Genomic DNA, 14,021 nt, shown 5'->3' on the forward strand with positions numbered 1-14,021 from the left:
TTTTCAGCAGAGGACGGGACCCTCGATCCCTGGGAGTAGATGCTCTTCTCCAACAGTGGCCGACACAAGAGCTCCTCTATGTGTTCCCGCCCTGGCCCATGTTGGGCAGGGTGCTAGACCGGGTGGCAAAGCATCCCGGCAGGGTAATCCTGGTGGGTCCGGATTGGCCCAGACGTCCCTGGTATGCGGACTTGATCAGGCTCTCAGTCGACGATCCTCTGCGGCTGTCAGTGGAGCAGGGCCGGTTACATCAGGGTCCCGTGGTGATGGAGGATCCCTCTCCCTTTGGTCTTACGGCCTGGCTATTGAGCGGCAGCGTCTGAGGAAGAAGGGCTTCTCAGACAAGGTCATCGCCACTAGGCTGAGAGCGAGGAAACGCTCTACTTCTACTGCTTACGCCAGGGTTTGGCGTATCTTTGCAGCATGGTGTGAAGCAGGCTCTCTTTCTCCCTTCACTGCTCCAATTTCTTCAGTGTTGGCGTTCCTGCAAGAAGGTCTGGAGAAAGGCCTGTCGCTCAGTTCCCTTAAAGTCCAGGTAGCGGCTCTGGCTTGCTTCAGGGGCCGCCTGAAGGGTGCTTCCCTGGCTTCGCAGCCAGATGTGGTGCGCTTTCTCAAGGGAGTTAATCACCTGCGCCCTCCTCTGCACTCAGTGGTGCCTGCGTGGAATCTCAACCTGGTGCTAAGAGCATTGCAGAAGCCGCCTTTTGAACCCTTGTCGAGGGCATCTCTGAAAGACCTGACGTTGAAAGCAGTCTTTTTGGTGGCTATCACTTCAGCCAGAAGAGTTTCCGAGCTCCAGGCGCTCTCATGTCGAGAGCCTTTTCTGCAGTTCACTGAGGCAGGAGTGACTATTCGCACAGTGCCTTCCTTCCTGCCCAAGATTGTTTCTCGCTTCCATGTGAATCAGCAGCTCTGTCTCCCTTCTTTTCGTAGGGAGGACTACCCAGAGGAGTACTCTGCTCTTAAATATCTGGATGTGAGACGAGTCATCTTCAGATACTTGGAAGTGCCCAATGATTTCCGGAAATCGGATCATCTGTTTGTCCTGTTTGCAGGTCCTCGTAAGGGTCTGCAGGCTGCTAAGCCTACAGTGGCAAGATGGGTCAAGGAAGCCATTGCAGCGGCTTATGTGGCCGCGGGGAAGGTGCCGCCTATCCAGCTGAAGGCTCACTCCACGAGAGCTCAGGCGGCCTCGATGGCAGAGGCCGGATCCGTCTCCTTGGAAGAGATATGCAAGGCGGCAACTTGGGCTTCGGCTCATACATTCTCCAAGCATTACCGTTTGACTGTGGCTGCACGGGCGGAGGCCCGGTTTGGAGCTTCAGTGTTGAGGTCAGGGATTTCAATGTCCCGCCCTGGGTGAGTACTGCTTCGGTACATCCCACCAGTCTATGGATTGATCAGCTTGATGATATGGAAGGTAAAATTATGTATAATCATACCTGATAATTTTCTTTCCATTAATCATAGCTGATCAATCCATAGCCCCTCCCAGATATCTGTTCTGTTTTTATTCTGGTTGCATTTCAGGTTCAAGTTTAGTCTTCAGTTATTTCAGAAAGACTTCGTGTTCAAGTTCTTTCACTTGGATTCTTCAAGAGTTGAGACGAGTTTGTGTTACAGTGAGCTGCTGCATTCCTCTCCCCTCCGTTTTACGGGGCTGGATTGAGACATAAATTCTGCCGGCACTCCCTCCCGCTTCGTGCGGCTGTAGGGCAGCTTTGTACCCCTCCCGCTTCGGCGGTGTTAGGGTCAGTCAGCTCCTCCCGCGGTTGCGGTTGCAGGATAAGCCAGATCCCCCCGCATCGGCGGGTGTGGTGTCCCTCCCCCGCTCCGCGGGGATGAGCTGGACGGATTCCCCTCCCCCACTTGTGTGGGGATGAGCTGGGTTAATTCCCCTCCCCCGTTTCGGCGGTGGTGAGCTGGGCAGAGTGTCCCTTTGTGGGTGTAGTTCTCTAAGTGCTGAGTCCTGCGGATGGAGCTTTGATATCGACATACTGAGGAGTTTCCGGCAGCACATGACCACATATAGGGAGGCAAAAGTTTGCTCTCTATCTCCACCTGCTGGTAGATGGACACAACCCACCAGTCTATGGATTGATCAGCTATGATTAATGGAAAGAAAATTATCAGGTATGATTATACATAATTTTACCTTCCCGATCACGGTAGCAGCTAACGAAAACGGAATGCAAATCATTATAATGAGCTGCAGTACCATTGCAAGGCTATTATAATGATATGCACTAACGTTTACCGATTCCCTTTACGGTGGAAACCCTAACGTGAGGTCTGCATCTCTCGTTAGGCAGGGGCTGCTGTGGGAAAGAAAAAAAAAACCAAGCTGCGCGTCTGTGCCATGTCCTTCAAGGACGTCCCTGATGAGCACTGCTTTCTTTTTTCTCTTCCGACGCCCCCCCCCCCCCAAGGCCACTGCCGCCGCTCCCCCTCTCTTGAAATGACAGCTTCCCCGCCATCCCCCTCCGTCTGCCACCGGGCCCTCACAGCGCCTCTCACCCTCGTGTGAAGGCCCTGCACCGGCCGCAGCAGGCAACAGCTGATCGCTTGGCTTCGGAACTTCCTTTCTTTCCTCCTTGGCCCACCCTCGTCTGACGTAAGTTACCTACCCTGGCTGGGCCCCTAGTGCCGATTGCACCCTGGAGGCCTTTGCCCCTGGCACCGATTGCACCCTGGCTGGGTCCCTGGTGCCGATTGCACCCTGGAGGCCTTTGCCCCTGGAGCCAATTGCAACCATTTTATGTGCCAACACATAACTTATCATATACTCAATTATAAAATAAAACACATTTAGCTTCATTTAAATGTATCGTATTGGGTAACGACATCGACCACATTTCGCAGTTGCTGTTTCAAGTAACCCAACTCAAATATAATTGTTGACGTCCCTGAAAACATAAAAGAGTTACTATTCTCTGAAAAAAGTTTTTAATTATAAGACATTAGTATTAACCTGGATATAAATGAAGGAAAGGACAAACGTACTCAGTGCTTAAACTCTAACTGAAAGGATGCCTTTGTGAACTGGAAGTCAGGTCGGCTGCATTTAAAACTGAAGGTATCGCTGTCCCGGAAATCACAGAGCTCTAAAACAAAACCCTCCCAATTTCCAAAATTCTATTTATAAATATACTCACGACTCCAGTTCTCTATTTAACATTAGGGTATGGCCATTAATTTGGAAAATGGATGACCAATAATTCAGAAAATGGAAAATTAGCCATTTTCCAGTTGCAGTAAAAATGACCTTAGTGCATGGGAAAGACCCACATAAGGGTATATTAAGGCCACTTTTTACTGTAGGTTCGTAAAAGGATTTCTAATTATACAAAAAATACAACCTAAATTTTGTCTTGAACACAAGGGTAATAAAATCTTTCTCTAAAATATAAACAATACCCGACATATTTAAAATGGAATGCCATTTTCATGTTTTTTTTAAAGAGCAAATGCCTAATTTCCAGGAGAATTTGTTGAGAATAAGATGCAATTTTGTGTTTTGTTGATTCAGCCACTGGATAAACAACAATGCAACCAAGCCATTTTATTCATTGAAGTTTTCAGATGAATGGTACAGTCCGACTAGTTTTTTGTCCTGTGATTGGGGTCCTAACTAAGGACCCAAGAGTCATGGAGGTACTGCTGTAATATATAAATAGTTCCATGTAGGCTGGCTTTTGTAAAATCAGTGATTTTAAGTCCAGTAGGTTAAAATTTCCAAATATTTGGTGAATCCCTTTGGAATAGCACCCAGAGCTCCAGTTGCAATTGGTACCCACAGCCCTGAATACCTGTTGTTTAACAGCAGATGAAGAGTACTTTTCCAAAACTCACTCAGTCTGTTTTTTTTTGTTAGTTTTGACATATCAAGGCACGATTCATTTACTGTAGGTTATTCCTGTGCCAGAACTCATTAAGCCCAAATGACCTTGTATTGCGTACTCTATGCAAAACTCACTCAGTCCAAAAGCCGCTACCTATTTTTCTCAAAAGTGCTGTTGATGGACTCAGTGAGTTTTGGAAACATACTCTTTAATTCAAGAATGGGCTAAAAGCAACAAACCTTGCCTGAACCCAAGGAAAACTGAGCTTCTGTGGGTCCCTAACGCAAGTAGGCACATACCTGACATCAACATCTCTTTTGGGAAATACGAACTCCCCTTCAGATCACTAGTCAGGAACATTGGAATACAGCTAGACTCAACACTGACACTGATCCCCCAAATTCAAGTAACATTCAAGAGCAGCTTCTGTCGTTTGTGACAGCTACGCTGCTTCTCTCCTTACATTGAGAAGGCAAGTCTTGTCACAGTTGTGCATGCCATGTAACCTCTGGTATGACTTCCCAAAGATGCAACAGAAGAACAAAAACCTTTCACAGGGAAACATAGACAAAAAGCTGGAAAGGCAAATGCCAGACACAATCTCCAAGATGATCAGAAAACAGTTTATTATCCAAAAATGATGGTGCTGACAAGCAGAACCTAACACGGGCCATGTTTTGGCACCCAAAGCCTTCGTCAGGGGTTCTTATAAGCCATCAATAAAACCATTTAGGGATGTCACAATTCCAAATATAACAAATGAATGTGACGAACTGCAGTCTCGGGAACGAAGACGCACGTCTCTAATACAAGTACTTTCTGATCATTTTGGAGATTGTGTCTGGCATTTTCTCCGAGGACAAGCAGGCTGCTTGTTTTCACGACTGGGTGACGTCCGCGGCAGCCCCCACCAACCGGAAAGAAGCTTCGCGGGACGGTCGGCACGCAGGGCACGCCCACCGCGCATGCGCGGCCGTCTTCCCGCCCGTGCGCGACCGCTCCCGCCAGTTCCTTTTTTTCCGCGACTGGAGAGAGTTGTGCTTCTGCCACTCTCTCTGTTTCAGCCGCCGGATTTTTCGACCGCGTTTACGCGGATCGTCGCTTCGCTTCGGATTACCGTTCGGTTTTCCTTTTTTCTTGTTTGTTAAAAAAAAAAAAAAAAAAAATCTCTGCGCGTGTGGAGCACGCGCTCCCCTTTTCCCTCGCTTCCAGCGGGGACGCCACATTGCGGCCTAGTGGTCGCTCGGTCGTTTATCTTTTCGTGGTGTGATTTTAGCCACCATTGACGACTTTGACTTCGCCGACGCGATTTTTCCGTCGATGTCCTCGAAGGTCCCGAGTGGATTTAAAAAGTGTGGTCGCTGCGGCCGGCCGATCTCGCAGACCGACACCCACGCTTGGTGCCTCCAGTGCCTCGGGCCGGAGCACAATCTCAAGTCGTGTGCTTTGTGTCTCGGTCTCCGGAAACGGACTCAGGTTGCGAGGCAAGTTCTGCGGGACCGTCTTTTTGGAACTTGCGCCGGCCCCTCGACGTCGACCTCGACGGCATCGGTATCGAAGGCCGGTTCTTCGGTACCGGTATCGATGCCCGAGACATCGGCACCGATGGCAGCGACCCCAGGAGAACAGGTCCCGTTGGCCCGCCGGTCCGCCGGTGAGAGTGGGGTTGAGAGGCCGCGTGGGCAGTCGGCCCCGGTCACTCCCTCAGCTCGTGAGCCACGGGACCGACCCCGTCTGACCCGGTGCCTCGAGACCGAGGGGGATCGACCTCCTCCTCCTCCATGCCCTCCGGCGCCGGTGACGTGCATCGAAAAAAGGATAAGAAGCGTCGTCACCGGACGCCCTCGGTGCATCCCGAAGAGGAGTCGACGCCGAAGCGTCATCGTCGAGAGGAGAGGTCTCCGTCGGTTGTGGAGGTACCGACGCGTCGGGGTTCCGGCACCTCGGTGCCGTCTCCTGGCTCCCAGCAGCTTCCGGCACCGACACCCTTACCGGCCCCACCGCCTTTCCCGGCAGCGGGCCTGGACGAGTGCCTCAGAGCCATCCTTCCGGGGATCCTGGAAGGGCTGATGCACCAGGCTGTGCCGGCGCCGGGGGTGCTTGCGCCCTCGGCGCCGATGACTGTGGCGCCGGCGAGCTCTAGCCCGGCGCCGGGGCTGTCGACACCGCCGCCGCTTGCGGTGCCGGTCTCGACTGCTACGCAGGTGGAGTCCCCGTCGACGTCGATGGAGGGAGCTCCGTCCCCGCCGGCGCGGGAGTCCACCGCTCGACGACACCGAGACCTCGGTGCCTCGACGTCGAGCCGGGCCCGGTACAGGACTCAGCTACATGAGCTAATGTCCGATACCGAGGATGAGGACTCGTGGGGGGAAGAGGAGGACCCTAGATATTTCTCCTCAGAGGAGTCTACGGGCCTTCCCTCGGACCCCACGCCTTCACCGGAGAGGAAGCTCTCACCTCCTGAGAGTCTCTCCTTTGCCTCCTTTGTGCGGGATATGTCTATCAGCATTCCCTTCCCCGTGGTCTCTGTGGAAGAGCCGAGGGCCGAGATGCTCGAGGTCCTCGACTATCCATCACCACCTAGAGAGTCCTCCACGGTGCCGCTGCACAATGTCCTGAAGGAGACGCTGCTCCGGAACTGGGTGCGACCATTAACTAACCCCACCATTCCCAAGAAAGCAGAGTCCCAGTACAGGATCCACTCTGACCCAGAGCTCATGCGGCCCCAATTGCCCCATGACTCAGCGGTCGTGGATTCTGCTCTCAAGAGGGCACGGAGTTCGAGGGATACCGCCTCGGCGCCCCCGGGGCGGGAGTCTCGCACTCTGGACTCGTTTGGGAGGAAGGCCTACCAGTCCTCCATGCTCGTGACCCGCATCCAGTCATACCTGCTCTATATGAGCATTCACATGCGGACCTATGTGCAACAACTGGCGGACCTGGTCGAGAAGCTCCCGCCGGAGCAGTCCAGGCCTTATCAGGAGGTGGTCAGGCAGCTGAAGGCGTGCAGAAAGTTCCTGTCCAGGGGTATTTTTGACACCTGTGACGTGGCATCTCGTGCTGCGGCCCAAGGTATAGTGATGCGCAGGCTCTCATGGCTGCGTGCCTCTGACCTGGACAACCGCACCCAGCAGAGACTGGCTGACGTCCCTTGCCGGGGGGATAACATTTTTGGTGAGAAGGTCGAGCAGATGGTGGACCAACTGCATCAGCGGGAAACCGCTCTCGACAAGCTCTCCCACCGGGCGCCTTCAGCATCCACCTCAGCAGGTGGACGTTTTTCCCGGGCCCGGCAGGCTGCACCCTATTCTTTTGCAAAGCGTAGGTACAACCAGCCGGCCCGAAGGCCTCGTCAGGCACAGGGACAGCCCCAGCGCGCTCGTTCCCGTCAACAGCGTGCGCCTAAGCAGCCCCCTGCGCCTCCACAGCAAAAGCCAGGGACGGGCTTTTGACTGGATCCACGGGAACATAGCCGCCCTCAAAGTGTCCGTACCGGACGATCTGCCGGTCGGGGGGAGGTTAAAATTTTTTCACCAAAGGTGGCCTCTCATAACCTCCGACCAGTGGGTTCTCCAAATAGTGCGGTGCGGATACGCCCTGAATTTGGCCTCCCTGCCTCCAAATTGTCCTCCGGGAGCTCAATCCTTCAGCTCCCATCACAAGCAGGTACTTGCAGAGGAACTCTCCGCCCTTCTCAGCGCCAATGCGGTCGAGCCCGTACCACCCGGGCAGGAAGGGCAGGGATTCTATTCCAGGTACTTCCTTGTGGAAAAGAAAACAGGGGGGATGCGTCCCATCCTAGACCTGAGAGGCCTGAACAAATTCCTGGTCAAAGAAAAGTTCAGGATGCTTTCCTTGGGCACCCTTCTGCCAATGATTCAGAAAAACGATTGGCTATGTTCCCTGGATTTAAAGGATGCATATACTCACATCCCGATACTGCCAGCTCACAGACAGTATCTCAGATTCCGCCTGGGCGCACGGCACTTTCAGTATTGTGTGCTGCCCTTTGGGCTCGCCTCCGCCCCACGAGTGTTTACAAAGTGCCTCGTGGTGGTGGCGGCGTACCTACGCAGGCTGGGAGTGCACGTGTTCCCATATCTCGACGATTGGCTGGTCAAGAACACCTCGGAGGCAGGAGCCCTCCGGTCCATGCAGTGCACTATTCAACTTCTGGAGCTGCTGGGGTTTGTGATAAATTACCCAAAGTCCCATCTCCAGCCATCCCAGTCTCTGGAATTCATAGGAGCGCTGCTGAATACCCAGACGGCTCAGGCCTACCTTCCCGAAGCGCGGGCCACCAATCTCCTGGCCCTGGCTTCGCAGACCAGAGCGTCTCAGCAGGTCACAGCTCGGCAGATGTTGAGACTTCTGGGTCATATGGCCTCCACAGTTCATGTGACTCCCATGGCTCGTCTTCGCATGAGATCTGCTCAATGGACCCTAGCTTCCCAGTGGTTCCAAGCCACCGGGAATCTAGAAGATGTCATCCGCCTCTCCACCAGTTGCCGCACTTCACTGCTCTGGTGGACCATCCGGACCAATTTGACCCTGGGACGTCCATTCCAAATTCCGCAGCCTTCGAAAGTGCTGACGACGGATGCATCTTGCCTGGGGTGGGGAGCTCACGTCGATGGGCTTCACACCCAGGGTCTGTGGTCCCTCCAGGAAAAGGATCTACAGATCAACCTCCTGGAGCTCCGAGCGATCTGGAACGCACTGAAGGCTTTCAGAGATCGGCTGTCCTACCAAATTATCCAAATTCGGACAGACAATCAGGTTGCAATGTATTACGTCAACAAGCAGGGGGGCACCGGATCTCGCCCCCTGTGTCAGGAAGCCGTCGGGATGTGGCGTTGGGCGTGCCGGTTCGGCATGCTCCTCCAAGCCACATACCTGGCAGGCGTAAACAACAGTCTGGCCGACAGACTGAGCAGAGTCATGCAACCGCACGAGTGGTCGCTCCATTCCAGAGTGGTACGCAAGATCTTCCGAGAGTGGGGCACCCCCTCGGTGGATCTTTTCGCCTCTCAGACCAACCACAAGCTGCCTCTGTTCTGTTCCAGACTTCAGACACACGGCAGGCTAGCGTCAGATGCCTTTCTCCTTCATTGGGGGACCGGCCTCATGTATGCTTATCCTTCCATACCTTTGGTGGGGAAGACCTTACTGAAGCTCAAGCAAGACCGCGGCACCATGATTCTGATAGCGCCCTTTTGGCCCCGTCAGATCTGGTTCCCTCTTCTTCTGGAGTTGTCCTCAGAAGAACCGTGGAGATTGGAGTGTTTTCCGACTCTCATTTCGCAGAACGACGGAGCGTTGCTGCACCCCAACCTTCAATCCCTGGCTCTCACGGCCTGGATGTTGAGGGCGTAGACTTCGCTGCGTTGGGTCTGTCTGAGGGTGTCTCCCGGGTCTTGCTTGCCTCTAGGAAGGATTCCACTAAAAAGAGTTACTTTTTCAAGTGGAGGAGGTTTGTCGTTTGGTGTGAGAGCAAGGCCCTAGAACCTCGCTCTTGCCCTGCACAGAACCTGCTTGAATACCTTCTGCACTTATCAGAGTCTGGCCTCAAGACCAACTCAGTAAGGAATCACCTTAGTGCGATTAGTGCTTACCATTTTCGTGTGGAAGGTAAAGCCATCTCTGGAGAGCCTTTAGTCGTTCGATTCATGAGAGGCTTGCTTTTGTCAAAGCCCCCTATCAAGCCTCCTACTGTGTCATGGGATCTCAACGTCGTCCTCACCCAGCTGATGAAACCTCCTTTTGAGCCACTGAATACCTGCCATCTGAAGTACTTGACCTGGAAGGTCATTTTCTTGGTGGCAGTTACTTCAGCTCGTAGGGTCAGTGAGCTTCAAGCCCTAGTAGCTCATGCTCCATATACCAAATTTCATCACAACAGAGTAGTGCTCCGCACCCACCCAAAGTTCCTGCCGAAGGTGGTGTCGGAGTTCCATCTTAACCAGTCAATTGTCTTGCCAACATTCTTCCCCAGGCCGCATACCCGCCCTGCTGAACGTCAGTTGCACACATTGGACTGCAAGAGAGCATTGGCCTTCTATCTGGAGCGGACACAGCCCAACAGACAGTCCGCCCAATTGTTTATTTCTTTCGACCCTAACAGGCTAGGGGTCGCTGTCGGGAAACGCACCATCTCCAATTGGCTAGCAGATTGCATTTCCTTCACTTACGCCCAGGCTGGGCTGACTCTTGAGGGTCATGTCACGGCTCATAGTGTCAGAGCCATGGCAGCGTCGGTGGCCCACTTGAAGTCAGCCACTATTGAAGAGATCTGCAAGGCTGCGACGTGGTCATCTGTCCACACATTCACATCTCATTACTGCCTCCAGCAGGATACCCGAGGCGACAGTCGGTTCGGGCAGTCGGTGCTGCAGAATCTGTTTGGGGTGTAAATCCAACTCCACCCTCCAGGACCCGAATTTATTCTGGTCAGGCTGCACTCTCAGTTAGTTGTTCTTCGTAGGTCAATTTCTGTTGTACCCTCGCCGTTGCGAGGTTCAATTGACCTGGGTTATTGTTTTGAGTGAGCCTGAGAGCTAGGGATACCCCAGTCGTGAGAACAAGCAGCCTGCTTGTCCTCGGAGAAAGGGTATGATACATACCTGTAGCAGTTGTTCTCCGAGGACAGCAGGCTGATTGTTCTCACCTACCCTCCCTCCTCCCCTTTGGAGTTGTGTGTTTCATCTTTTTGCTAGTCATTCAACTGGCGGGAGCGGTCGCGCACGGGCGGGAAGACGGCCGCGCATGCGCGGTGGGCGTGCCCTGCGTGCCGACCGTCCCGCGAAGCTTCTTTCCGGTTGGTGGGGGCTGCCGCGGACGTCACCCAGTCGTGAGAACAATCAGCCTGCTGTCCTCGGAGAACAACTGCTACAGGTATGTATCATACCCTTTCCACTCCAGTGTTTTGTCTACAAAGGGTTTGCACTAGCTCTAATTGATTCAGAATGCTGCAGCAAAAATAACAGAAGGTTTTAAGCAACATGACCACATCACACCATTTTTGCAAAAACTTCAATGGCTTCCAGTACATTACAAGGCTAAATTTAAAACTCTGCCTAGTCTTCAAGGCCCTTAAAGAAAATGGCCCAGAGTACTTGAAGAATACACCTCCACACACCTCCAAGGTCATACAGGTCCTCGCAAGGAGTATCTCTAACCACACCCTCTCTAAAGGGCATCGCACAATGTGATACCTGCCAGTGAGCCTTCTCTGGAATGCTCTCCCTGAAAGGCTTTGCTTAATACAAGACTATCTCTACGTCAAGAAACAGGTGAAAGCTTGGCTCTTCATCCAGGCCTTTAATGGAAGAAGTAACTAACTTGCTGGTCACACACACGCACAAGGTGTGACACTGGCTGCATGTTCTGTAGCAGGACATGTTTGTCCACTCCTACCCTAGCTGACATTATATTCATGCACCTTTCTGATTTCATATGCAACTTTTTTTTTAATTAGTCCCCTCTTTTCCTAACTCCTGTTAACTCTATTTTGTCTAAATATATATATATATATATATATATATATATATATATATATATTTTTTTTTTTTTTTTTTTTTAATCTTTGCTTCCACCCTATGCTGTCTATTAAAATGTTTTATTGCTTATTATATTGACATTATATTGTAGCATACTGTGCCATACCTTGTATTGTTGTTTCAATGTTTTTACTGCTGTAATTGTCTATTGCAGTGTTTCCTAAGTCGGTCCTGTAGTACTCCCTTGCCAGTCAGGTTTTCAGGATATCCACAATGAATATGCATGAAATTGATTTGCATATACTGCCTCCAATGTATGCAACTCATCTGAAGCATATTCATTGTGAATATCCTGAAAACCTGACTGGTAAGGGATTACTCCAGGACCGACTTGGGAAGCACTGGTCTGTTGCCTATGTTTGACTTATGGAGGAGTAGCCTAGTGGTTAGAGCACCAGCCTTGACATCCAGAGGTGCCCAGTTCAAATCCCACTGCTGCTCCTTGTGATCTTGGTCAAAGTCACTTAACACTCCATTGCCTCGGGTACAAAAAAATTAGATTGTGAGCCCTCCAGAGGCAGCAAAATTCCCAGTGTACCTGAATGTAACTCACCTTGAACTACTACTGAAAAAGGTGTGAGCAAAATCCAAATAAATTATTCTTGCTAAACACCACCTTGAGTGAATTCCTTTAAAAGGGCAGTAAATAAATCCAAATAAAAATATAAACAAAATTTTCTTCTATAATCTGTAAATCATGATAATTTTTTTTCAATTTGTGTTCCATCAGTTCATGTATTATAATTATTACTCTATTAGATCACATCTTTTTAGTAATAGGATGTGATTTTAAGATATGGTGACCAGAAATGAACGCAATACATCTCAAAAAAGATATAGTGGAATTAGAAAAAGGTTAAAATAAGAGCGACCAAAATGATAAAGGCGATGAAACTCCACCCATATGAGGAAAGCTTAAAGAGCTTAGGGCTCTTCAGCTTGCAAAAGACACAGCTGAGGGGGGATATGATTGAGGTTTATAAAATCCTGAGTGGTGTAGAATGGGTAGAAGTGAATCGATTTTTCACTTTCAAAAAGTACAAAGATCAGGGGTCACTTGGTGAAATTACGTGGAAGTACTTTTAAAGCAAATAGGAGGAAATATTTTTTCACTGAAAGAATAGTTAAGCTCTGGAACTCGCTGCTGGAGGATGTGGTAACAGCAGTTAGCATATCTGGGTTTCAAAAAGGTTTGGACAAATTCCTGGAGGAAAAATCCATAGTCTGTTATTGAAATGGACATGGGGAAGCCATTGCTTGCCCCGTGATTGGTAGCATGGACTGTTGCTACTAATTGGGTTTCTGCCAGGCACTTGTGACCTGGACTGGCCACTGTTGAAAGCAGGGTACTGGGCTAGATGAACCATTTGGCTGACCCAGAATAACTATTCTTATGTTTTTGGTTTTGAATTTTTATTATGTTTGCTATCTCATAATTATGTTTGTTATGTAATCCACTTAGATTAGGGCTGAGTCCTCGAGGGCAACAACCCAATTGGGTTTTTAAGATTTCCACAATCAATATGCATGAGATTAATTTGCATGCACTGGTTCCATTGTGTGTAATCAGAACTCGTGCATATTCATTGTGGAAATGTTGAAAACCAAACTGCTTTGTGGCCCTTGAGGACCGTGGTTGCCCACCTTTGACTTAGATATAAGCGGAGTATAAATGAATAAACCATAGCCATGAGCTTTAGGAAATGTTTTCTTTATTTTTTTTATTCTGTTTGAGTGATTTTCTACTTATGGTTTTCTTGCAGATGTGTTCAACATACTCAAGTTAATTACTGGTCATCACTGTTCTGTACTCTGTCTATAGGCTTTTCAAAGGCCAAGGCTGCTTTATCTGCTTCACTACTGAGCAACACGCTGGCAGCAATCTTCATTTAATGACAGTTCACGCTAAAAGATCAGCGATTGAGAGCTTATTTTTAGTAATTTTAATAAATGTGTACTTAACTGAGAAAAAAACCACTTTAAGGTCCTGATGTTCAATCATCTACTTTTGTTTTCTTGAGAGATGTAATTGCTGCTCAGTCAAAGAAGATTGTTAACCACGCTGACCCAACACAATACTGTTCGTCGTCTTCTCCATTTGTTTCTAATAATTTATAAACTCAACCTCTGCATTTTGTTCATTTTATATTAGGGTTAGTTTGATTTCTTGCTAGAGCTATGAAACATGATCAGTGAGATCTGGGCCCAGTTTCCAAGTTGAGCTCTTTTCAGTAATTTGTCTTTCTCCTGTTACTTCCCTCATTGATGTGATTGTACACTCAAACCATTGCGGAAATAGCGTTATTACTAAAAAGAAAAAGCTGAATGTGGCAGATGGAGAACGTGCAAGGATATCCGGCACTCCTCAGGTGGAGGCAGCATTCTCGGCCTTTGAAGGGGGGGGGGGGGGGGGGGGGGGGAGTTCCAGACTCCACTTAAAGCACTGGCTGGGATCCTGCTGGGTATTTGTTACCAGAGAGCCAAGATGTTGTGCTCGTTGGACCTTGTGGTCTGATCCAGTTTGGCAAACCTTAATGCTCTTAGGACTGAGGATACACGCATACCAGCTTGTAAAGAAAGTTCTGGTCAAGGACATAGGCAGTAACCTGTTTGATTAGGG

At 50.1% G+C, this 14,021-nt stretch overlaps 1 protein-coding gene across 1 annotated transcript in view; it reads left to right on the forward strand.

Moving 5' to 3' along the window:
* The window catches only part of STAT1 (signal transducer and activator of transcription 1), a 150,537-nt gene extending 137,159 nt beyond the window's left edge, over positions 1–13,378 (forward strand). Inside the window, 1 exon segment of the mRNA XM_030208870.1 lies at positions 13,165–13,378. Within this exon segment, the coding sequence (XP_030064730.1) occupies positions 13,165–13,188 (24 nt within the window). The 3' untranslated portion in view covers positions 13,189–13,378.
* Positions 13,379–14,021: the final 643 nt, after the last annotated feature.

Source organism: Microcaecilia unicolor, chromosome 7 (genome assembly GCF_901765095.1).
Source record: "Microcaecilia unicolor chromosome 7, aMicUni1.1, whole genome shotgun sequence".
NCBI lineage: Eukaryota > Metazoa > Chordata > Amphibia > Gymnophiona > Siphonopidae > Microcaecilia > Microcaecilia unicolor.